This window comes from Candoia aspera, chromosome 1 (genome assembly GCF_035149785.1).
Source record: "Candoia aspera isolate rCanAsp1 chromosome 1, rCanAsp1.hap2, whole genome shotgun sequence".
Lineage (NCBI taxonomy): Eukaryota > Metazoa > Chordata > Lepidosauria > Squamata > Boidae > Candoia > Candoia aspera.
The window spans coordinates 238631924-238657949 of NC_086153.1; the positions used below are offsets into that span (position 1 = coordinate 238631924).

Consider the following 26026-nt stretch of genomic DNA (forward strand, 5'->3'; position numbering starts at 1 on the left):
AGCGGCAAAGAAGGCCGCTGCCTGTCACAGCTTCGTGCGGCGCAAGCTTGGAGAGCGCGCGCTAGTCACCTGATTTTTCCTCCGAGGCTACGGAAACGGCCTCAGGCGCCGCAGCCGCGCCCACTTCTTCTTCCGCGGCCGCGCCAACTATGTCAGTTTCCCCCGTGAAGAAGCAGAAGATGGAGTCGGCGCTGGAGCAGCTCAAGCAACACACCACCGTGGTGGCCGACACGGGAGATTTCCATGGTGAGGAGTGGTTCCGGTGATCCCCTTTTTAGCCCTTCCAGACAGAGTCCGGGAGAGATCGGTGGAGCGGGGCGCTCCTTTGGCCTCTGGGGCTCCCCACCAAATCCGCTCCACCTGCATTTAACGCTCTTGCCCACAGCTGGTTTCTTCCGGGTGCGGCGGAGCTCCCGTCTTCCGATCTCCGGCTCTCCGCGAGAAAGGAAAACTAGTTGGAGGGAGCAGATGAGGAAGTCGTGTTTTTCGTAGCCCGGTGCAATGTTTATTTTCCGCCCAGTCCCCACCGTGCCTGCGGTGCTCGTCCTCAGATAAGTAGGCCTAATAAGTCTACCCACTCAGTAGAAGCAATACATTTACTGTATAAGCTCTCTGCAGTGTTATGGAATGTTCATAAACTTTATGTAGTTGACTTAAGGTACTCTTTTATTGCTTCAGCAAAGGATCGTTACCTTGTCGTGGTGCTGGAGCTTGAGCACCTCAATGATGCCATGAGCTAAACCGTGAAGGGCCACCCAAGACGGGAAGGTCATGACAGAGAGGTCAGACTAAATGCGATCCCTGGGGAAGGTAATGGCAACCCACCTCAGTATTCTTGCCGTGAAAACTAAATGGATCAGTACAACCAGAGATATGTCGGTATACCATCGGAAGATGAGACCCCCAGGTCGGAAGATGGTCAAAATGCTACTGGGGAGGAACAGAGGATGAGCTCAACTAGCCCCAGACGTGATGACGCAGCTAGCTCAAAGCCGAAAGGACGGCTAGCGGCCGACGGTGCTGGTGGTGAACGGCGAATCCGATGTTCTAAGGATCAACACACCATCGGAACCTGGAATGTAAGATCTATGAGCCAGGGCAAATTGGATGTGGTTATTGGTGAGATGTCAAGATTAAAGATAGACATTTTGGGCGTCAGTGAACTGAAATGGACTGGAATGGGCCACTTCACATCAAATGACCACCAGATCTACTACTGCGGACAAGAGGACCACAGAAGAAATGGAGTAGCCTTCATAATTAATAGTAAAGTGGCTAAAGCAGTGCTTGGATACAACCCAAAAAACGACAGAATGATCTCAATTCGAATTCAGGGCAAGCCATCTAACATCACAGTGATCCAAATATACGCCCCAACCACAAATGCTGAAGAAGCTGAAGTAGAGCAGTTCTATGAGGATCTGCAGCACCTACTGGACAACACGCCTAAAAGAGATGTTATTTTCATCACAGGAGACTGGAATGCTAAGGTGGGCAGTCAAATGACACCTCGAATTACAGGTAAGTATGGCCTGGGAGAACAAAACGAAGCAGGACACAGGCTGATAGAATTTTGCCAAGACAATTCACTCTGCATAACAAACACTCTCTTCCAACAACCTAAGAGACGGCTTTATACATGGACTTCACCAGATGGACAACACCGAAATCAGATTGATTACATCCTTTGCAGCCAAAGGTGGCGGACATCTGTACAGTCGGTAAAAACAAGGCCTGGAGCTGACTGTAGTTCAGATCACGAACTTCTTCTTGCACAATTTAGGATCAGACTAAAGAGATTAGGGAAGACCCACAGATCAGCTAGATATGAGCTCACTAATATTCCTAAGGAATATGCAGTGGAGGTGAAGAATAGATTTAAGGGACTGGACTTAGTAGATAGGGTCCCGGAAGAACTCTGGACAGAAGTTGGCAGCATTGTTCAGGAGGCGGCAACAAAATACATCCCAAAGAAAGAGAAAACCAAGAAGGCAAAATGGCTGTCTGCTGAGACACTAGAAGTAGCCCAAGAAAGAAGGAAAGCAAAAGGCAACAGTGATAGGGGGAGATATGCCCAATTAAATGCAAAATTCCAGAGGTTAGCCAGAAGAGATAAGGAATTATTTTTAAACAAGCAATGCGCGGAAGTGGAAGAAGACAATAGAATAGGAAGGACAAGAGACCTCTTCCAGAAAATTAGAAACATTGGAGGTAAATTCCAGGCCAAAATGGGTATGATCAAAAACAAAGATGGCAAGGACCTAACAGAAGAAGAAGAGATCAAGAAAAGGTGGCAAGAATATATAGAAAACCTGTATAGGAAGGATAACAATATCGGGGATAGCTTTGACAGTGTGGTCGGTGAGCTAGAGCCAGACATCCTGAAGAGTGAGGTTGAGTGGGCCTTAAGAAGCATTGCTAATAACAAGGCAACAGGAGACGACGGCATCCCAGCTGAACTGTTCAAAATCTTGCAAGATGATGCTGTCAAGGTAATGCATGCTATATGCCAGCAAATTTGGAAAACACAAGAATGGCCATCAGACTGGAAAAAATCAACTTATATCCCCATACCAAAAAAGGGAAACACTAAAGAATGTTCAAACTATCGAACAGTGGCACTCATTTCACATGCCAGTAAGGTAATGCTCAAGATCCTGCAAGGTAGACTTCAGCAGTTCATGGAGCGAGAATTGCCAGATGTACAAGCTGGGTTTAGAAAAGGCAGAGGAACTAGAGACCAAATTGCCAATATCCGCTGGATAATGGAAAAAGCCAGGGAGTTTCAGAAAAACATCTATTTCTGTTTTATTGACTATTCTAAAGCCTTTGACTGTGTGGACCATAACAAATTGTGGCAAGTTCTTAGTGGTATGGGGATACCAAGTCATCTTGTATGCCTCCTGAAGAATCTGTATAACGACCAAGTAGCAACAGTAAGAACAGACCACGGAACAACGGACTGGTTTAAGATTGGGAAAGGAGTACGGCAGGGCTGTATACTCTCACCCTACCTATTCAACTTGTATGCAGAACACATCATGCGACAAGCTGGCCTTCAGGAATCCAAGGCTGGAGTTAAAATCTCTGGAAGAAACATTAACAATCTCAGATATGCAGATGATACCACTTTGATGGCTGAAAGTGAAGAGGAACTGAGGAGCCTTATGATGAAGGTGAAAGAAGAAAGTGCAAAAGCTGGTTTGCAGCTAAACCTCAAAAAAACCAAGATTATGGCAACCAGGTTGATTGATAACTGGCACATAGAGGGAGAAAATGTAGAAGCAGTGAAAGACTTTGTATTCCTAGGCGCAAAGATTACTGCAGATGCTGACTGCAGTCAGGAAATCAGAAGACGCTTAATCCTTGGAAGAAGAGCAATGACAAATCTCGATAAAATAGTTAAGAGCAGAGACATCACACTGACAACAAAGGCCCGCATAGTTAAAGCAATGGTGTTCCCTGTAGTAACATATGGCTGCGAGAGCTGGACCATAAGGAAGGCTGAGCGAAGGAAGATCGATGCTTTTGAACTGTGGTGTTGGAGGAAAATTCTGAGAGTGCCTTGGACTGCAAGAAGATCCAACCAGTCCATCCTCCAGGAAATAAAGCCAGACTGCTCACTTGAGGGAATGATATTAAAGGCAAAACTGAAATACTTTGGCCACATAATGAGAAGACAGGACACCCTGGAGAAGATGCTGATGCTAGGGAGAGTGGAAGGCAAAAGGAAGAGGGGCCGACCAAGGGCAAGATGGATGGATGATATTCTAGAGGTGACGGACTCATCCCTGGGGGAGCTGGGGGTGTTGACGACCGACAGGAAGCTCTGGCGTGGGCTGGTCCATGAAGTCACGAAGAGTCGGAAGCGACTGAACGAATAAACAACAACAAAACTCTTTTATTGAATTCGGGTTTTTTTTATGGGCAACTTGGGGGTACTCTTGACATTTTATGAGCTGTAGATTTAGCTAGGATGTTGAAAAAAAAAATCTTAGAAGAAGGAATTGGCATTCCACTTCTTTATTACTGCTAAGGAAACAACATGGATCAGTCTCTCTAGCCCCTGTGAATACTGAGTGGGGAAATACAATACTCTATATGTCAGGTCTTCATGCTATTGCTGTATTTTGTTGCCATTATCACCAATTGGGGTCTAGGGATTAAGGAAGCTAGACTTCAACTCATTTTAAACACAAGGCTTTTAAAAAGCTTACTTATTACTAACCTGTAGCGTTTTTAACATGGTGTTCAGTATTCCTTTCTGCAACCTCACTGTGAACAGGCCTTAAAAACGTCCCACCTCTTCCATTGTGGAGTGACACAAGCCACTTAGAAAATGTTATTTATGCAAAAGCATGACAGAAGTCACCCACAGTGTGGATTAATAATGATAATAATTTATTAAATGTGTATGACACCCTACTGCCAGAGACTCTGGGTGGTTGACAATTGTTAAAACATTGTATATTTTTTAATATTTTGGATAATATTTTTAACTCATGGTTTAGGCAGAACTTAACAGTTAGTTTGCATACTTTGTGCAAGTAATTGATACACGTTTTTCTGAAGCATGTGCCTATTGATCCTTGTGAATCTTAGCTTAATTCTTGGTGGACTTAATGGACTGGTCTTTTAAGAGGGAAATATTATAATATGGAAAAATCCTTTTCTGTTGAAAATCTGCTTTTAAAGTAAAATAATCTGTATACAATTATGCTTTTGAGAGTGCTCTGTGTGTTCTACCAGTAGGCTATATAATTGCAGAAAATAGTATTACTTGCAAAATTCAATATTTCTTGATCTGTTTAGATTGTCAATGTACAGTATACATGGGTAATAAGCAATTTTTCAGAGTAAAAGCTGCTCAGGGAATGTAACCTAACATGAAATATTAACTATTTTGTAAATAGTCTTATGAAAGATATTTCTCCTTCCTGTTGCTTAACAGATGATTGCATCTTGCTGATGGTCTATGACTTAGCAGATTTTGACAAGAAAAGTTCCTCTTTGACCTGAGAATAAAACTTGTAGAGCAGGAAATTACCCTGTTGAATGTGATGGTGTTAAATATTTGATGTAAAAATACTTCGTAAATTTTCTATGGAAATATTGCACAAAATCTTTAAGAATATCACATGGCTATATTGCATTTCTGTGGTGCCAGTTATGTAACTTTGCCGAGGAATTTGGTATGTCCTCCTTAAGTAGTTGGAGATGATTGCCACCATATGCATGTTCAAAAACACCTAGAGGGAGTTTCACCGTGAAAAGTACAATTTTCTAGTCTGTATATGTAGATTTTTAGAATTTAAAAAGAAGTTTAAATGTATGCTGGGCATTGTAGTAAGTACTTATACGTGCCAGTTCAGTAATAGTTACTTCTATATTACAGTGAACATGCACTAACCCACACAGGAATTCTACTTCTGATAGATCTCCCTGTAAATTATTTGAGGCACCCTTTGAATATGGACAAGGCAGTAGCCATTAATATATATCAGAACCTAAATATTTTCTTCCTCCTCTTCTAAAAGTTGCTTTTTGCGAGTCGATGTGGGATAACTGTGAAACACACACCCCACTATGGATCTTGATGTGGCAAGGACTGCAACTATTGGCTGTTTAATAAGGCTGCACAGTGCTTTCTATTCAAAGGCAAAAAGATGTGCTGGTGTATGCAAGGTGCAGATGTAGCACTTGTCTGCAACTTACTAAATACATCTGTTTGTGATGAGGGACTGCTTGTCTCCAATCATTTCTGCCCACCTAGCATGTTCCAGCAGAGGGGTTGTGCTCCAGGTCCCCTCCATTAAACATTGCTATCTTGTGGGACCTAAGAAGTGTGCCTTCTCTGTTGTGGCCCCCACCCTCTGGAACAGCATCCCCCCAGATATAAGGATGGGGCCCTCTTTCCTAGGGTTCTGGAAAGCTTTGAAAACCTGGCTTGGTCCCAGGCTTGGGGTTGACGTTTATTATTTGTCTAAGTCCCTGTTTTGTTGAATTTGTTGTCTATTGGATTGTTTTAGTCTGGGCTGTCCATCTGATTTTATGTTTTTACAGTAACTGTTCTTCTAGTTTTGTACACTGCCTGGAGTCCACTGGAGTTGGGCTGCCAATACATTTAAATAAACACAGATTCAGAAGACTAGCAGCTACTCTTGCCTTGTTAATTTAGGGGTGGGGTTCCATATGCTCAGGCCCAACTTCCTTTGTCTGGTTCAGGTGACATTTTTCCTTTGTTTCCTTCACAACTTGCTTCCTTCTTATCTACCTCCCCGAAGGGACCTTATAGACAAGATTCCTGGGTTTTTGTCCTCTCTGCTTACGTGCCTGCTTCATCTTTAGTTATGGCAGCTTCACCCTAGTCTCACACTAATTCTACATAAATAAGTTCACAACCACTGAATAGTTTGCATAACTGGATTTCATTTTTGATCTTAATTAAATTCTTTTCCAAGCATCTTGCTATCCAGATGTTTGAGACAAAGGTCATGTTGCTTTTTATGCTCTGAAAAATGCTGCTTACTAACAAAATTGCACTAAAAGTAAAAAAAAATGATTAGAAACCAGTGTTAATTTGGTTTATCAAAATTATGCTTATATCTGAACAATTGAAACTTAGTTATTGAATTTGTAGCAACTGGACATTTGGATAGACTTATAATGGAATATTGGTTCTCAGGATACACTGGTGATGGTTAGCAGAACCTAAGTTATTCATTGTAGAACCTGGGTTTTATGGATTTATTCCAAAATAAAACAATACAAGGGAAAAAGCTTTTGAACTCCAAATTTGTATAATTACATGCTTGATAGACTGTAGGGAGCTCACATTAATTTGTATGTATTGTCAAATGGGCAAGCTGAATTATATCTGTTTCTATTCTTGACCAAGGTTTTCTATAGTGAAAAGTACTGAAAGAGCTAATTTACTCCCCTGCACTCAATTATATATGACATCTTTTTTTACAGCTTAAATACTGTCTTGACTGAAGACTGAACAGTCTTTACTATGTTGGTTCCAGATGGACTGCTCCTAGGACAACCTATCAAATAACCCTGCAAAATCCCAAAGTGCTAATACAGATGTCATTTTTTTTAATGTTCCCTCGTGTAAAAAGAAACAAGCTGGAGAAAGCATGCAGGGCAGGCCTCTAGAATTCTTTCCAACCCCTTAAAAATAGCTTTGCTCTGGGTCGCAGGAAGCGGGAAGGTGGCTTAGAATGGAACAGTCGGCAACTTTCTGAGTCACTGCCCAACTTCTCTTCCATAGGGATACATTTTCTGTTGGTTTGGTAGATTTTCTTTTTTCTTTTTTTAATTAAATCTCTATAATTTCCTGTGTTTTGTCCAACTATGTTCATCAGTTCATTGTTTTAATTATCACACTCCGAGTTAGATTCAAATGTTGTTCAAATGTTGACTGCATGTTTTCATATTAGGAATGGGAGGTCACATTACTGAAGGGCCTTTTTATTAGGCATGTCTCGTTAGTAATGTTCTCCCCGCTGACACTAACTTGAATTTACCTTGTTATCACTTTGGTGCCAAAGAAATGCCATTTTTTTCCCAGATGATTTTTTTTTCTGCTGTTACATTGCTCTTTTTAGACTGATGTCTTTTAGTGGATTGTTTCTGTATTTAAATTTATTTGCCCAGTGGGATGGTAAAAATCACTATTATGTTAGTCAGTACATGTAATGATTGCCCCAGCCCAAATACTCAGACTCACAAGAGGCTGCTAAATGAAATCTGATTTATTAAGGAACTTAGGGCAAATACAGAGAAAGCTGAGAATGAGCAAAAGCGCGCCAAATACAAACTTAAACCCTTGGTGCAAACGTATCCCGCCTCCCTCGTAACAGCCCCGCCCGTCACAGGTGCTAGCAATCGTCAGAGCTGCTAGCCTGGGAAAGTAACCTTGAACGCAGTAGATAATGCAAATACATTCCAGAGCAAAGCCAAAAGATAAACACTCCCATCCTCCCGAGAAAGATGAAACACGCATCCAGCTAATGACATGCGAAACGTTACGATGTATCAAAGACATTGAAACGGCGAACATGACATACCGCCCCCCTAAAAATACTCCTAGGGACCCGGCTTAGTGGGATAAGCAGAGTGGAAACGGGTAACTAGGACAGGGGAAGCCACATCTGGTGCAGCGACCCACTCCGGATGAGGGAAATGCTTCCAACGAACTAAGTATTGCAGAGTATTGCGAAGGCGTCTAGAGTCCAAAATTTCTTTAACTTCAAAGTGTTGCTGACCGTCAATCATGATAGGGGTTGGAGGTGGAGGTTGGTGATGCCAGCGGTCAGAACGAATAGTCGGTTTGAGCAAACTGCAATGAAAAACAGGGTGTAAGCGTTTGAGGTTATGAGGCAAGTCAAGTTTAAAAGTCACAGGGTTAATTTGAGCGGTAATGGGGAAAGGACCCACAAATTTAGGAGCCAGTTTCTTGGAAGGTTGTGAGGACTTTATGAACTTAGTGGAAAGGTAAACCGAGTCCCCGACTTGAAATGCCGGCTGAGGGGCACGCTTCCGATCAGCATAATGTTTATAATCCAATTGTGCATCAGCTAGTGCCTTTTGAATCATCGGCCAGGAGTCTGCCAGTTGCGTTGCCCAATCACCCGGAGTGGTTGATCCGCCTGGAGGTTGCGGTAGATCCGGGATAGGTACAAAGTCTCTGCCTTGGGCAACACGAAATGGGGTTTGGCCAGTGCTTTGATGAACCGCATTGTTGTAAGCCACTTCAGCAAAAGGAAGGAGGTCTACCCAGTTGTCCTGCTGGTAATTCACAAAAGCTCGAAGGTACTGCTCCAGAGTAGAATTTAAAGCCTCTGTGGCTCCGTCCGTCTGGGGATGCCACGCCGTGGACAGGGCTTGCTTCGCTCCTAACAGCTTGAGGAACGCCCGCCAAAATTGTGAGGTAAATTGTGTGCCCCTGTCCGAAATCAAGCGGGAGGGACATCCGTGTAGCCTGTACACATGTACCAGAAATAGGCGGGCCAATTGACGTGCCGACGGAATGGACACGCAAGGGATGAAGTGGGCTTGTTTTGAGAAATAGTCTTTGACCACCCAAATGACAGTTTTGCGTTGACTGGGTGGTAATTCAACAATAAAGTCCATGGAAATTTCATCCCAGGGGCAAGAAGGGGCAGCCACCGGCTGCAGCAGCCCCTGAGGCCTCCCCCCCTTGCGCTTAGACATTGCACAAACAGTGCAGGAGGCAATATAGTCCTTGACATCTTTGCGTAATGTGGGCCACCAGAACTGCCTCCGAACAAGGTGTAAGGTTTTAACAAACCCGAAGTGACCCGCTAGTTTGTCATCGTGTGAACGTAGTAACACCTCTTTTCTTAGGCTTTCAGGGACGTAGAGGCGGTTAGATTTCCAAGCGAAGCCTTGGTCAAAAGTAACATTGTCTTTATTTGCAAGCAACCAAGTATCAGTTTTCAGCTCTTTTAGAAACTTTTGTTGCAACTGGGAAGGAATTGACACAGCGCTCGGCTGGGCGGCGTCTGCAGCGGGTGGCTGCTGCGCGCGCGTTTGGCTACGCGTCACAGCCTGCATACCCAATTGGGGCGCCGTCCACAGGGTGCTAACCACTTCTGGCGCTGCCCCAGAGTCCTGAGGTTGCCTTGACAACGCATCAGCCAGGAAATTCTTTTTCCCCGGAATAAACTTCAATTGAAAGTTGAACCGATTAAAAAATTGAGCCCAACGGACTTGTTTCGGGCTCAGTTTTCGAGGGGTGCTAAGAGCCTCCAAATTTTTATGGTCAGTCCACACCTCAAAGGGATGATTCGCCCCCTCTAACAGATGCCGCCAAGCTTCTAACGCGGCTTTTACTGCGAATGCCTCTTTCTCCCATACATGCCAACGTCGCTCAGTCTCGGAGAATTTGCGGGACAGGTAGGCACATGGCTTAAGGCATCCTGTCCCGTCTTGTTGCATCAACAATGCCCCAATGGAATAATCGGAGGCATCAGCCTGAACCACAAAAGGTTTCGAGGGATCGGGATGTTGCAAAATGGGCTCTTTGATAAAAGCTGCCTTGAGCCGCTCAAATGCCGTTTGACAAGCAGGCGTCCAGCGCAACAGCGCCCCTGGATTCTTTACTCTTCGAGTGTCTCCCAAACCCTTGGTTCGGAGCAATTCGGTTAGTGGCAAGGCAATTTCAGCGAATCCCCTTATGAATAATCTGTAGTAGTTACTGAACCCCAGGAAACTTTGAAGTTGCCTGCGGGTGCGGGGACTTTCCCAGTCCATGATAGCCTGCACCTTTGCAGGGTCCATTTCAATGCCTTTATCTGAAATTCTATACCCCAAATAGTCAATTTGTGTCTGGTGAAATGCACATTTAGACAGTTTGGCATACAATTCTGCTGATCTGAGTTTACTCAGCACCCTTTTCACCAGAGAGACATGCTCTTCCATGGTTTCAGTATAAATCAATACATCATCCAAATACACCAATACCCCCTTAAACAGATGCTCATGCAGTACTTCATTGATCAATTGCATAAATACCCCAGGGGCCCCGGCCAGACCGAACGGTAACACCTTATACTGGAATGCACCCAACGGGCAATTGAAGGCAGTTTTCCACTCATCGCCCTCCTTGATTCGTACACGATAATAGGCTTCTCTTAAATCGAGTTTAGAGAAGATTTTTCCCTTAGCCAGATGTGACAACATGTCCTTGATCAATGGCAAGGGATATTTATTGGAAATTGAGACGGCATTTAATCCGCGGAAATCGGTACAAAGTCTCAATGTCCCATCCTTTTTTGGGCGGAAGAGAACCGGCGCCCCCACCGGTGAATTCGCTGGCTCAATGAATCCGCGCGCCAAATTTTTGTCCACAAAGTCTCTCAACAGAGTCAGTTCCTTTTGTGTCATGGAATAAATCTTTGGCTTGGGCAATTGGGTGTTGGGCACCAGTTCAATGGCACAATCCGTTTTACGATGAGGGGGCAATTGATCTGCTTCCTTTTCACTAAACACATCAGCAAACATCCGGTACTCCGGCGGCAAGCCTTCCAGAGGAGGGGCCGGGAAATGCGGAGTTGCAGCTGCCGCAACCCCCACCATCTCCTCTGGGGCACCCTTCCCTTCTGTCGCTTGGTAAAACCCATCCCTAAACGTGATAGTCCGGTAGACCCAGTTTATTTGGGGATTTTGCTGAACCAACCAGGGCACCCCCAACACCACCAGGGGACCCCCTGCCGGAGCCACGACAAAAGACAAACCTTCCCGATGGCTGCCCAGCTGCAAGGCTACCCGCCCTGTGAAATGGGTGACCGGTTTGCCCCCTGCCATGGACCCATCCAGCTGTGTAAAGGCGATGGGTCGCTGTAAAGGGAAAGTGAGTAGCTCCAGAGCCGCTACCACATCGAGGTGCATTAGACACCGGGAACACCCCGAGTCGATCATGGCCCATACTTCTACAGTCTTGGATCGGGAGCCCAACTTCAACTTCACCATGAGAATGCGGTAACTGCCACTCACCGATGAAGGCTCGTGCCCTTCTTCCACCACCTGCCCTGCGGCGCCCTTTAAAGCAGGTGGCTGGCGTTTCCCGCCGGCTGCAGTAGTTTGGGCTCACCCTCATCCTCGTAGAACATCACATCGTCTCCCTCGCTTTCAGCCACCGCGGCTTTCTGCTTCCTCGGCAGGGAAGGGGACTTCGTCGGCGGCTTGCCGAGCCGTTCCTCTCCCTTTGCCTTCGGGCACACCGCCACTCGATGCCCCTCCTTACCACATCGCAGACACTGGCCTTTTGCATACCGCTTCTCTCGCTCCTCGTCCCAGGGTCGTTGCCCTGGTCGCCCCCCGGTGCTCGGTGGGCGACTGGGCTTCACCTCCCGCCCCGATTTGGCGGTCTTTCGATGGGCGAAGATCTCATGGGCATGCTCAGCCCTTCCCGCCAGCTGGATCCACTCGTACAGCGTATAGGGGTCGTCCCTCCCCAAGGACCAGCGCAGCACCTCTGTGTTCAGGCCGTCCTTGAATAACTCGATGATGGTGGCTTGGGACCAGTCATCCACCTTCCCAGCAAGCGCTTTAAACTCTAGCGCGTAATCAGCCACGGATCTTGACCCCTGCTTAAGTTCTTTCAGAGCTCGCTTTGCCCTCTCTTTCGCCAGGGGATCCTCAAAGTGTTGCCTCAATGCCCAGAGGAACTCGTTGAATTTCTCCAGTTCAGGCGCTTCTGACTGGCACATCTGGACATACCAGTCTGCCGCCCTCCCTTTCAGTTTGGTGGCAATGGTGATGATCTTTGCCTTTTCCGATTGAAAAAGCGACCCCCATTCTTCCATGTAGGCTTTAGCATTCGTCAGGAAAAATGAGAGTTTGGTCGGATCCCCATCAAACTTGACAGGGAAGTCTCTCATCCCGCCCCCCGCCGGGCTGCGCCCCGCCACCGGGGCTACAGGGGTTTGCGCTTCCCGGGCTAGTGGCAGCGCGGGGCCCGGGGGCAGCCGCACCGGCGATGCTGCTATTTCCATCTGGACCGTCTGGTCCCCCTCGCGCATCCGCGCCGTCCGTCGCCGCTCCGGGGACTGCCCATGGGACGAAGGGGTCGAATGCCGTTGGCTTGATCCTTCCCGGGTTTCTCTCAACGAGGTCACATCTAGACTCAGCTGCTTCAGTATAGTTTCCAACGAGTCCATTTTTGACTCCAGCACTCGGATACGATCCGGGGTGGGGGAGCCTTCTCTTGGCTGCACCTGAACCACTGTGGGGGATAATGGGTACCTCTGCCTCCAGGATGGGCCCCCCGCCACCGAGACATCCCCTTGGGTCTCATCCCAGGTGACCAGCTCACCCGGGGAAGTTACGGTAGTCTCCGGGGCAGTTTTCATGCCCCCGGCTTCACCCTCCGACTCGGAGCTCGCCTCTTCTAGGATGGCTGACAGCTCCCCCACTTGGGACAGTCGGTCGGGTCGCCTCACGGTCGAGTCCGGTTCCCCTTCTTCCATCATCACGATGTCGGGTTCGGTCATCGCTGGCGCTCTCCCTCACAGGGTTAGACAACTTGCCTTTTCCTGGACGGGCCAGCGGAGTTGGGATCTTAGATTCTCAGCTTTATGTAATGATTGCCCCAGCCCAAATACTCAGACTCACAAGAGGCTGCTAAATGAAATCTGATTTATTAAGGAACTTAGGGCAAATACAGAGAAAGCTGAGAATGAGCAAAAGCGCGCCAAATACAAACTTAAACCCTTGGTGCAAACGTATCCCGCCTCCCTCGTAACAGCCCCGCCCGTCACAGGTGCTAGCAATCGTCAGAGCTGCTAGCCTGGGAAAGTAACCTTGAACGCAGTAGATAATGCAGATACATTCCAGAGCAAAGCCAAAAGATAAACACTCCCATCCTCCCGAGAAAGATGAAACACGCATCCAGCTAATGACATGCGAAACGTTACGATGTATCAAAGACATTGAAACGGCGAACATGACAGTACAGGAGATAGCAAGAAAGATGTTATGGAGAGCAGCCTTCTTAGTATTAAACTTCCTGTGTGGCTTTGAGTCTCTGAAAGTAATATAGCCTAGCTACAAGTTTGCATTTTACTAAGAACTGTATCTGTCTCTTTTTAATCATTAATTCTCAATCATGTTATGTGCAAACATAACTTATAGCACTGAAATAGCTACATTAATTACATTGCGTATCCTTAAGAAAATTCTTATCAAGCTGAGAGGCTAACACTCCTTCTTCCCCACTTTTCTGTTCTTTTTTGCTGCCTTTGTTTCCACAGCTATTGATGAGTACAAGCCTCTAGATGCTACTACCAACCCTTCCCTGATACTAGCTGCAGCTCAGATGCCAGCCTATCAGCAGCTGGTAGAAGATGCTATTGCACATGGGAGGAAACTTGGTGGGTGAGTAAGCCTACTAATGTTCCAACTTTGCAGTTGTGGCACCTATTTGGGATATCAGTATGGGTCCTCAGTCTCTGTTATCATTCATCTTCACATACGTATTATGCTGTTAGACTTAAACCAGGATTGTGAAATTAAATAATGGCAGAGTAGAGGAAGTGGAAACCCTTCTGCAGATTACCAGCCACTCTCAGTTCTGTCTCATTGCAGAAGGAAGAAGGAAAGAGTTGGTTCAATCCCTCTCCCTACATGGAGTGCAGCATTAGGGAATGAGTCAGAGGTTCAAGTAGAGGCCTCTACTGATGTTGCATCAGTCACATTTGCTCAGGAGTTAGAGATTTATGTTAATGTGGATAAAGTTCAGAATGTGTGCATGCACATGTGTGCATGCACGCCTTTCAGTCAGTGTTGACTCCTAACGATTGCCTGGACAAGTTCCTGCAGTTTTCTTGGCAAGGTTTTTCAGAAGTGGTTTGCCCTTGCCTGCTTCCCAGGGCTGAGTGACTGGCCCAAGGTCACCTGGCTAGTTTTCATGCCTAAGGCAGGACTAGAACTCTCGGTCTCCTGTTTTCTAGACTGGTGCCTTAACCACTACACCAAACTGATTTTAAAATTCAGAACTTAGTGCAAAGAATTCATATTACCATTCCAATTTGACTCATTTATTTCTGTAAATGTCACATTAGTGCCACTTCTTCCCCTCAGTTCATGAAATTCTATTTTGGTGATTATATAATTCCAGGTCAGAAAATGATCAAGTTACAAATGCTTGTGACAAGCTTTTTGTACTGTTTGGAGCAGAAATACTGAAGAGGATACCTGGGCGTGTGTCCACAGAAGTAGATGCAAGGTGGGTATTTTCTCAATTCATCAAGATCAAATATCATTTATATTTATTTATTGGTTAGATTTGTATCCAGCCTTTACTTCAGGAGCTCAAAGTAGCATGCATCCCCTCTCTTATTTTTACCCACAACAGCAAAACTTTGAGATAGGCTGGACCGAGAGTAACTGGCCCAGAGTCACCGGTGAGCTCCTGAGGCTGAAGGTGGACTTGAATATGGGTCTTCCTACTTCTAACATCATAGCTACAACCCCATACTGGCTCTCATAATCATCTGTATGAGCCTGTGGAGGTTATCAGTACAGTTATTTAGGTATTCAATTTAGACACCACCCGACTCCAATTGACTCTGAGTGGCTTACAGCATAAAAATGGAACAACAAATATACAATAAAAACATAGGAAAAAAACAGATGGCAGATCTGGTCAACACAACATATCACATACACAGCAAGGGGCTCCAACCAGCTTAGTCCAAAACCTCTTTTGTTCTGTTCAGTCAGTCTGTCTGTCTTGCATGGATTAGACCAGTGTTTCTCAACCTTGGCAACTTTAAGATGTGTGGACTTCAACTCCCAGAATTCCCCAGCCAGCATTCTGGGAGTTGAAGTCCATACATCTTAAAGTTGCCAAGGTTGAGAAACACTGGATTAGAGAGATGGCCATCCTGTTATTTGCACCTGTGTACTGGAAACTTTTGCTTAGCTTAGTATTCATGTATATGACTATATTACTTATAACTATTCATGTAAGTTACTATTACTATTCTCTTATGGCTCTCAGTTGAAGATCTTGTTGTTTAGAAAGGCCTTTTAATAAGCCCTTTGTTATCCCAATCTTAAGATATTTATTAAGGTACTTAATGGTATTTGTGTTTCTTTAATATTATTCAGATTAATTTATTTAGTGACATGTAATATTTAAGATAATCAAATTATGCAAAAGTAGTAGAAATGGCACATGATGAATAAATATATTGTGAAGCTGTGAATTTGTAATGGCATGCTCCCTATAATGACATTTGCCTTCTCAAGCATAGGGCTGAAGTGTGGCAAGTGGTATGGAAAGGCATGCACGTTGCATCCCATATCTTTGCAAGTTTGCCTATTTGAGTATAATTAACACAAATTATAATGAAACAAAATATATATCCCTTTATTTTAAAGGTTGTCTTTTGATAAGGAGGGAATGGTTAAGAGGGCCAGACACTTCATAGATCTTTATAAAGAAATAGGAATTAGCAAAGATCGTATCCTCATCAAGCTGTCATCAACATGGGAGGGCATCCAAGCTGGCAAGTAAGTATACCAGGAGCAGCAGTGTAACACTCATTTGATTGCTATTTAATATTCCATGCTTGTCACTTTCTGGATAGAAATTTCTGTCTTGACCCTATCTCTTCTAGTTTTACCACACACGCTTCTTAAATAGCTCATTCTGATTACATTCAGCTTTCAGGTTTCTTCTGACATAGTCAGTTCTCTCTTCCATGTACAGTGCATTCGGAAAGTATTCAGACCCCCTTCACTTTTTTCAATTTTGTTATGTTGCAGCCTGATACTACAATCGTTCAAATTCATTTTTTTTTCTCATTAATCTACACTCAGTACCCCATAATGACAAAATGAAAACAGAATTTTAGAAATGTCTGTAAATGTATTAAAAAGGAAAAACTGAAATATCACATGTATGTAAGTATTCAGACCCTTTACTCAGTACTTTGTTGAAGTACCTTTGGCAGCAATTACAGCCTCAAGTTTTTTTCGGTATGAGGCGACAAGCTTTGCACACCTGGATTGGGGGATTTTCTGCCATTCTTCTTTGCAAATCCTCTCAAGCTCAATCAGGTTGGGTGGGGACCGTCGGTGGACAGCCATTTTCAGGTCTCTCCAGAGATGTTCAATAGGGTTCAAGTCAGAGCTCTGGCTGGGCCACTCTAGGACATTCACAGAGTTGTCCCTAAGCCAGTCCTGTGTTGTCTTGGCTGTGTGCTTAGGATCGTTGTCATGTTGGAAGGTGAACCTTCAGCCCAGTCTGAGGTCCTGAGTGCTGTGGAACAGGTTTTCATTCAGGATATCTCTCTACTTTGCTCCATTCAGCTTTCCCTCAACCCTGACCAGTCTCCCAGTCCCTGCTGCTGAAAAACACCCCCACAGCATGATGCTGCCACCACCATGCTTCACTGTTGGGATGGTATTGGGAAGGTGATGAGCAGTGCCTGGTGTCCTCCAGACATAACATTTAGAATTGAGGCCAAACGGTTCAATTTTGATTTCATCAGACCAGAGAATCTTGTTCCTCACCGTCTGAGAGTCCTTCAGGTGCTTTTTTGCAAACTCCAAGTGGGCTTTCATGTGTTTTGCACTGAGGAGAGGCTTCCATCTAGCCACTCTGCCATAAAGCCCAGATCGGTGGAGGGCTGCAGTGATGGTTGCCCTTCTGGAACTTTGTCCCATCTGTACACAGGATCTCTGGAGTTCAGTCAGAGTGACCATTGGGTTCTTGGTCACCTCTCTTACTAAGGCTCTTCTCTCCCGATTGCTCAGTTTGGCCAGGTGACCAGCTCTTGGAAGAGTCCTGATTGTGCCAGACTTCTTCCATTTGAGAATTATGGAGGCCACTGTGCTCTTGGGAACCTTCAATGCAGCAGAAATTTTTTTGTAGCCTTCCCCAGATCTGTGTCTTGCAGTAATCCTGTCTCTGAGCTCTGCAGGCAGTTCCTCTGACCTCATGGCTTTTGCTCTGATACAGTATGCATTGTCAGCTGTGAGGCCTTCTATAGAGGCCTTTCCAAATCATGTCCAATCAATTTAATTTACCATAGGTGGACTCCAGTCATGTAGAAACAGCTGAGCAACGATCAAGAGAAATGGGAGGCACCTGAGCTAAATTTCAAGTGTTGTTGCAAAGGGTCTGAATACTTACATAATGTGATATTTCAGTTTTTCCTTTTTAATAAATGTACAGACATTTCTAAAATTCTGTTTTCACTTTGTCATTATGGGGTACTGAGTGTAGATTAATGAGAAAAAAATGAATTTGAATGATTGTAGTATCAGGCTGCAACATAACAAAATTGAAAAAAGTGAAGGGGCCCTGAATACTTTCCGAATGCACTGTAACAAAGTGGGCAGAAAAGCATGCTGTTACAGCCATTTTCATTTCTTTCAAGAAACATTTATTCCTTGCAACACGGTACATCAGAATCCTCAAAAGTCCTCCAGGTCATTTTGTGTGGCTCACTCCTCACACACATAGCAGGAGAGCAATGGCCGGACACAGGGCGGCAGCATGCCAGTATTGGACAGAAGCTACAGATCCCCCTCACAGTAAGAAGAAAACATGGTGTGACAAGCCACTTGGCAGCTGCAATCCTGGCCCCATATCAAGGCGCAGTGGGGGCCCGTCGGCTTGGCAGTGGTCCTGGGGGTAGAAGCAGGCACCCTTACCTCTGGCAGTTGTGCTCCTGCTCTCTGTGTGGTGAATGAGGTACTTGCTATTCTCAGGTACTGACAAGCTGGCACTGTCTTCTCTTCCTCCTTGACTTCCCCCCATATTTTAATTTTAGAGCTCTAAAGATGCACTTATGTTTTTTCTTGGAATGCTGAACAATAAGGCTACCAAGCTAAGTTTCCAGCTCAATACAGTTACATGCATCAGTGTATAGTTAAAGGTTTGGACCTCAATTAGGTGAGCTGAGAGAGGAAAAGAGGCCATATTTTTAGTTTAGGCTAAGATTTTAAACATGATTTGAAACCCCAAACCTCCTTGCTTTTCCATTAAGTAGAACTGGAAATCACCAATGTCAGTGGCTTTTTTCCTACCAGATAGTTTGCTCTTTTTTTGCCTGCTTTCAATTAAAAATAAACTGAATCTGCTGGAATTATAGCCTTTTTTAATAGGATGACATATGCCTAATTGAAGACAAAACACTTTTTTTTCCTTTAAAGATATCTGCCATGCACCATCCTTTCCCCCACCCTTAATAAACATTCTACCAAGGTACATAAATTCATCTACTTACTCTAATTTTTTTGCCAAGTATCTATAATTTGCAATCCTTCATTTTCTCTGTTAAAACCCTTGGATTTCAATACATCAGTTTTCAGAGCTATTGTCTTCCTTGGATCATACAGTATATATAACGTTATACAAATCATTTAGATTTGCAAACAACAACATGGATCTTCTGTATATGGACGTATATATATTCACACCCCCAAGCAATGTATCTCTGTTGTTATTGTAAGTATTCCTTATACATTTATCCATAAATACATAAAATAACCAAGGGGCTATAAGGCATTCTTGTCTTATTCCCTACTTAGTGTTAAACCATTCACTAAGTATTCCATTTATTCATATACATACTTTACTTATATACAATTCTTAACCATTCATCAATCAGCTTTCAGCTCCCTATGGTATTTATGTGAAATTTTCCATCATTCAAGCCTTTTCTATTACAAGCCTTCTCAGACTCAACAAATGTTCTGTAAACTCTTTCCCACATTCATATCCCACATTCATTGACCTGCTGAACAGTGAAAATCTGGTCTGCATCCCTTTCATACCCTTTCAGGGAGAATCCCGAAAAACATTCAGCTTTTTTCATTGTACATATTATATAATAACATTCCCTCCTCATTTTTTGCAGCAACCATTCTTATATGTGGTTTTTTTATCTCATCCACAACTAAAAACCCATTTTCCATTCATTCAGTCTTCTCATATTTGATTATCCAGAACTGATATTTTCATTACTGCAGTTCTGTTTTTTGACTTATTTCTTCCCCTTCTTTCCTTTTCTCTCATGCCCATTTTCTCAAGATTCACTTTTGACATTACCCAAAAAGATTTTGTCTAGCATTTGTCTAACATTCAGAATCTCTTACCACCTTTGTATCCTTCACTGATTCTCTCAATCTTTCCTCATAAATAAACAAATCAATCATGATTTCAAATTTAAATTTCTTCCTTCGCCATTTGAACACATGAATGAATGAATAAGCTTAAGCAATGTGTTCAAAACAAGGAGATGTTTTTCTAAGCAGATACTCACCAAACAATCATTCTAATTAGTTCCTGGGTCGCTGAATGACCCAATTTTCATGTACTTTTTATATTGTTCCCATTCATCTGTTCATGTTATTTAACAGAATAACTTCCCCCACTAGATCACATTCATTCATTCCCCCCTGGATCAGATTACAGTCTGAGTTACAATCTTCCATATACTGTGATCATCATTAGATGAGCCCAAAGATATTGATCCCCATCACGTTTCATCAGTCAAAGCTTTCATGGAATACTTTTTAGTAAGAGAGGTAGTCACATAAAGAATAAAATGTCCTGACTCATTCAGGATACATTATTTCTTTTTAAAAATAGTTTAAAACAAAATTATATATGTGGAGTCCTTGGTGCTCTCTGAGCTTGGTTGTTTGCTTGCAGACATTTCACTACCCGACTAGGTAACATCAGTGCTAGTGAGTGTGGGGTTTGTTCCCTGGTTATATACAGTGCCACTATATATAAACAGGGAGCAAACCCCACACTCACTAGCACTGAAGATGTTACCTAATCAGGTAATGAAATGTCTGCAAGAAAACAACCAAGCTCAGAGCACCAAGGACTCCACAGTTCAACCCTGAGCTCCAGATATTCTTTTCTATTGAAAATTGTATGTTTTTAATAAAATTATATAATAGCCTTAACAGAAGTGATACTGATAGGAAAAGTAATTCTGCTGTTTTATCTTGCAGGATTCTTGAAGAGCAACATGGAATTCATTGTAATATGACCTTGCTGTTTTCCTTTGCTCAGGCAGTTGCCTGTGCAGAAGCAGGGGTCACCCTCATTTCTCCTTTTGTTGGGCGTATTCTGGATTGGTATGTTGCAAATACAGACAAAAAAACCTATGAGCCATCAGAGGACCCAGGTAATTGTATAAATGTGGCTAAGAATTTAAGATTACAATTGAATCAAACTGAAATGTTTTGTATTTGAAAATAAGCCATTCAAAAGGGTCGAGTTCTGAGTGTTTCTTCACACCTGAGTAAAGTTGCAGTAATTGCTTTAAATAGTTACCTTATATTCTCTTTTAGGAGTAAAGAGTGTCACTAAAATCTACCATTATTACAAAAAGTTTGGCTATAAAACTATTGTAATGGGAGCTTCTTTTCGAAACACTGGAGAAATCAAAGCATTGACTGGCTGTGACTTTCTCACCATTTCACCTAAACTTCTGGGAGAGCTCAATAAAGATAACAGCAAACTAACACCAAAGCTGAGTGTCAAAGATGGTAGGTTTTCTGTCTTGTTAACATTTGGAGTGTGATGGCCTTAGACAAACACTGCTCAGTAAAAAAACAGTTTAATAGTGATATTTCACCACATCCTCTCAATGTGTAAGGATTTAATTTTACTTAAATACCTGTTAAATACAGGTATTTAAATACAGGGCTGTAACTTGATATGTAACTATTAATCCTCTTTCAGTGCTCAATAAGTAAGTTTACCTTTTGAGCAAAAAAGTCACAAAGTGTTATATCAGCACTTTTTTATATTTACCATTCAGGAATCTATAATATTTCTGCCATGGGACTGAAAGGATAATACTAATACACACATGAAAGTTCAGTGTTTCTTAGCTGAATGGTTTCTGTAAGATGTTGAGATACAGCATTTTCTGTGATAGCTGTACAGTTAATATCCTAAGTAATACCATTGCCTACTTCTGTAATTTGGTACTCCTATCATCTTCAATGCAGCCCAAGCATCTGACCTGGAGAAGATCCATCTGGATGAAAAGGCATTCCGTTGGCTTCATAATGAAGACCAAATGGCTGTGGAGAAACTGTCTGATGGAATCAGAAAGTTTGCTGCTGATGCAGTTAAACTGGAGGTCATGATAAAGGTAAAATCAAGGTTTCTTATCTTATTAAATGTATTTCCAAAGTTCCTTCACATGGTACATGTTCAGAAGTACTGCAAATATAAGTATTATTTGTATCTTTTGTTGCATGCTTTCAATCATACATGATATCAATGTTAAATACCAAGTATAAAATCAATCTAATAGCAAATTATGGGTAAAGAAATTAAATTAGAAGTACATTACTTTATAACAAGGCTATTGATCCCATTATCCATATATTATGAATTTTATTCATTCTCCATCTAGAATTAAATGTGCTTTTAAAAAAACACTGTAAATCCATGGATGGCAGATTCTAGCTTATACTATTGTGCTTTTCTTTTATAAATCTGAAATATCTGATACAGTAAACTTTCTAAATTTAAGTATCTTTAAAATAATGAAGTTTACAAATTGGATATTTTTCAAAAGCTTTACATTAGGGTTGGACCAGTAGATGTTAACATGCAACATTCAAAGCTAGGATACGGATTTTCAATATTTAATTATTTTTTAAATATTGTAAATGCTATTCTCTTGACTATTTGAACAGGAAATCAAAATGAAACTTGTTTCTCCTTTCCCAGTATTAATAACTTTCCTATTTATAACCTTCCAACTTGAAATTTAAAGAGATTGCAGGTATATGAATTCAAAATTGATATATGCTAAACTGTGGATCACTTGCCAGCATTTTCTGGCCTTAGGTGCTATTGCACGTTCTTCTGCGTTGTCCTTAGTACCTTGGTCCCTTAATGAATGAAATCTTATAGGACTTGAGTCTGGCAGAAGTTTTCTATTTTGCCAATCTCTCATTCCAGATTAAATGGCAATGATTTCTTATACTATCTTTTCAACCAGTTTACCAAGTAACTTACATGTTTTTTTCTCCCTTCTTCTTAGGAACGAATGTTTGGTACTGCAAATGGAAAGTAGACATGCCAAACTTCATGGATGTTATATAGATGTAAAGATTTACATGCTGCACATGAAAAGATTTTCTGTATTCACAGATTTCTATATGAATTTGCAGAGAAAAGATTCTCCGTGTCTGCTGCGCTTTTATATATCAGGATTGTATTATTACAATTCTGTATCACCAATATTTTTATTCTTCACTATATTGCAGATGCATAGAGGACCAATTGACTAGCTTTTTTCTTCAAGGTACTAATAATAAAACATTCTGATGTATGGGTGCATTCCAAAAGAATAAAATGTACTATTTATACGGATTTGTTGAACTTTACTGAGGCAAGTCCTCCATTTGAAGGGCATGTACGTACTGTTTCTACAAACAAAATTACTGTAAGATTATAGCAAATGTGTTTTATAAACATTCAATTCTTAGAATTATGGGACACCTCCGTACTATTCTTGTAATGTAGAGTTAATTATATCTCACAGGGTTGTGGAAAAAATAGGAGGAAGAAGCATTATGTACAAACTGGGACTCCCTCAATCCTCAGTATTTTCCTTAGAATGGAAGTTATGTTAGACTAGAATTAGGGAGACCCATATTCAAGTCCACCTTCAGCCTCAGGAGCTCACTGGTGATTCTGGGCCCGTTACTCTCAGCCCAGCCTATCTCACAGAATGAAACCAGAGACAAATAAAATTACTCTACTTGAGGGGGGCACAGTGGCAACAGCAGCCAGGGAAGGAGACTGCATTATAATTTATATTTATATCCCATCTCAAGATGGGATATAAATCTAAATTATAATGCAGTCAAGTATTGATTGATCAACTCTACCCCTCGAGTAATTTTGTCTCTGATTTATGATCTCCAGATCTGTAAGTGGGATTTTGGTGCCTAGTGATATTTTGGCCTGGGTCATGCTCCTGTCTGCTGTTTTCCCACATGCCTAAACTTTAAACTGATACTGCCTTTTCTCAATAACAGAACAATGTTGCAGCTGCATTGAACATCTTCACTAACTCCCTCATTTTAAATGTAAGTTTCAGTCAGTGTCAAAGTCCTTTCCAAATGACCATTAATAGTACACTGTATCTCCTTGGATTGAACCCTGTCAGATATAATACAGAACTTCCATTCTAAGGGAAACACTGGGGATCGAGGGAGTCCCAGTTTGTCAGTTTCGGTTTAAGAGTACACTGGTGGTATCTAATGCTAGCATGAGTCAAGAAAGAATTCATGTATTTCATTAAGCACTTCTATTTTCCCATCATAATCTGAGTATAGATTAAGTCCATATATTTTTATACTGCTGTTTTATTAACTGATAATATTCTTTTATGCAAGGATGTTTTGTAGTAGTTTTAAAGTCTAACTGATAGCAGCTTGGGACCAAGACATCAGCAATCTTCTCTTTCTAACTTGTTTTTTCCCCCCACGAGCTGCCCACTTGGCAACAATGAAACAGTTTCTACAAAATGCAAATCATTCCTGCCTTGCTATTTTAGTGGAATTTTAAAAAGCAGAGCACAAATATTATTGCAATACTTTTTTAGGTTTTGTAATTTTGGAAAAGTTGCTTTCTTTTGGTGTTGCATGCAAGTGCACTGGAGGAGATAGTTTGCTTTAAAAAAAACATTTTTAACTGTAACGGAAAGCATTCTTCCTCTGGTTCCTGTGCTGTAGTAAAACTACTCTATGATATTGTGTGCGTTACCCAACCAAATTGTCTGAGTCTACACAATACACTGAACCATAAGGTAGCCATATGGGATAGATTTGCACTAGGCTACAGAGGTTGGCTGGTTTGTTATTTAGCCTGTTACATGAATCCAGCCCTTGATTCCCAAACTGTAGTTAACAAAAGAATCTCAAGTACTGCTTCAGTCTTGAGTCAAAATTGTACTGTACGTAACCTCTGCAAGTAGGGTGCCATTTCTATCATTAGTAAATAAGATCCACAACTTGAATATAATTAATATGATAGTATGAAGCCTTCGTATTGTCAATTATTTATTTTAAGAATAAAATTGAATAATTACATGCATGAATATGGCTAATCACTATCCTAATGTGTTAGATGACACACGCAAATAAAAACCGAAGTAAAATTTAGTCAATCGAGTAACTTTCTTCTATAGTAGGCAAAATAAATGAACCACAATTGTCATGCTGCAACAAATGATCACATGGAAGACACTAACCATCCCCATTAAATACAATTAACCTATCCTATTGTAAAATTAAATATTTTTAGTGTCAATTGTTCCTTTTTTTGAAGTTCACAACTTGTTACTAGTAATATCACTCACTGTAACCTTCACAATGATATATTTAAGTCGTATAGCTTGAAACCTAATTCACAATTATCTGAAATGGTAACATGGAGCTAACAGATTTGGCGTTGACTTACAAGATTACAACATCACACAGGCTTAGCGCAAATCTTACATTGGTTTTGCCCAGTCAGGCACAATGGAAAACTTAGCTAAGAAGCAATAGTTTACACAGACTACAGTTGACGAAGTTCAGAAATACAGGAAATTGTGACTGAAAGTTTTCAAATCAATTTCCCCTTAGTTTATGAAGGTAGGAGAAAATACATTATTTTTAGACTCATGCACACAGTGAGCATCTATGGATATTGTTACATCTGATATCAGGCTTTACTATTTGAATTAAGAAGAATATTGTTTTTTAAATCAGCTTGCTTGTTCATGAGTTACAAAATACCATCTTCAGAAATCAGCTGTGTTCTTTTCTATTGGTTGATAAATGAAAGATTACATATTTTCACAAGTCAAAGAACACTTCCATGTTCATTTATTCTGCTCATTCACAGGGATGTTTCAGTCATTTTCTGCTGAAAGAAACATTGCACTGAGTTAGATTACAGTAAGCAAAAGTTTGCATCTACAGCTAAAGAGTGATTTTCATATGATAGATTTAGGAATAAAATGCTTGAGAATACTCCCACCAACAACTAAACAATATACATTTTCTCCTTATTCTACCAACAACCCCAAATTGAACAATTTCAGAAGGGGGGGGGAACACTGGCACAAAACACCACAGCTGTTATAGTAACACCCAGTAATACAGCGATCCATTTGCAAAGGCCAACATTCTGTATATTACTAAATTTCACCTGCCTTTTCTCACCTGCCACTGCAGAGAAAAATAAGGTTCTGCACAGCTGTAACAGTAGAATTTTCATTTTGTCCAGTGACAAGGTGCCTGTCAAGCACTACATGAACTGCATCTGCCTTGCTGGCTGTATTGGGAAAAATATATTCACATCTTAATTCACACTTGTAGCTTAGGTCATTTTTCTAAAACCTCAGAAAAACTTGAGCTATTTTTTAAAATTAATAATTTAAGAGAGTGCTTTCTCTAATAGTTTTGTCTTGCTTGCTTATTTTCCTTTAGTGTGTGA

At 42.0% G+C, this 26026-nt stretch overlaps 2 protein-coding genes across 5 annotated transcripts in view; one reads left to right on the forward strand and one right to left on the reverse strand.

Annotated features, from left to right (window-relative positions):
- Nucleotides 1-24641, forward strand: TALDO1 (transaldolase 1). Its single transcript, XM_063289292.1, has 8 exons — nt 1-246; nt 13785-13908; nt 14651-14758; nt 15919-16050; nt 20518-20693; nt 20860-21057; nt 21526-21671; nt 22575-24641. Exons 1-8 carry the CDS (start codon nt 150-152, stop codon nt 22605-22607), a joined length of 1014 nt encoding a protein of 337 aa, XP_063145362.1. The 5' UTR covers nt 1-149; the 3' UTR covers nt 22608-24641.
- GATD1 (glutamine amidotransferase class 1 domain containing 1) overlaps nt 24591-26026 on the reverse strand; it is an 8534-nt gene continuing 7098 nt past the window's right edge. The window contains exons 7-8 of one of the 4 annotated variants that reach the window (XM_063289293.1): nt 25753-25864; nt 24591-25453 (exon numbers count right to left, since the gene is read on the reverse strand). In XM_063289293.1, coding sequence (XP_063145363.1) covers nt 25444-25453; nt 25753-25864 — 122 coding nt within the window. In that variant the 3' untranslated portion in view covers nt 24591-25443. The remainder of the gene's footprint in view (nt 25454-25752; nt 25865-26026) is intronic. The other 3 variants (XM_063289294.1, XM_063289296.1, XM_063289295.1) reach the window with 3 other exon arrangements.

Bases quoted from the DNA above. Each gene is read 5' to 3' on its own strand.
- TALDO1 (XM_063289292.1), top strand. From the start codon at position 150: ATGTCAGTTTCCCCCGTGAAGAAGCAGAAGATGGAGTCGGCGCTGGAG. The intron at 16,051-20,517 runs GTAAGTATACCA...TTTATCTTGCAG, and splicing joins GAGGGCATCCAAGCTGGCAA to GATTCTTGAAGAGCAACATG. The intron at 21,058-21,525 runs GTAGGTTTTCTG...TCTTCAATGCAG, and splicing joins AAAGCTGAGTGTCAAAGATG to CCCAAGCATCTGACCTGGAG.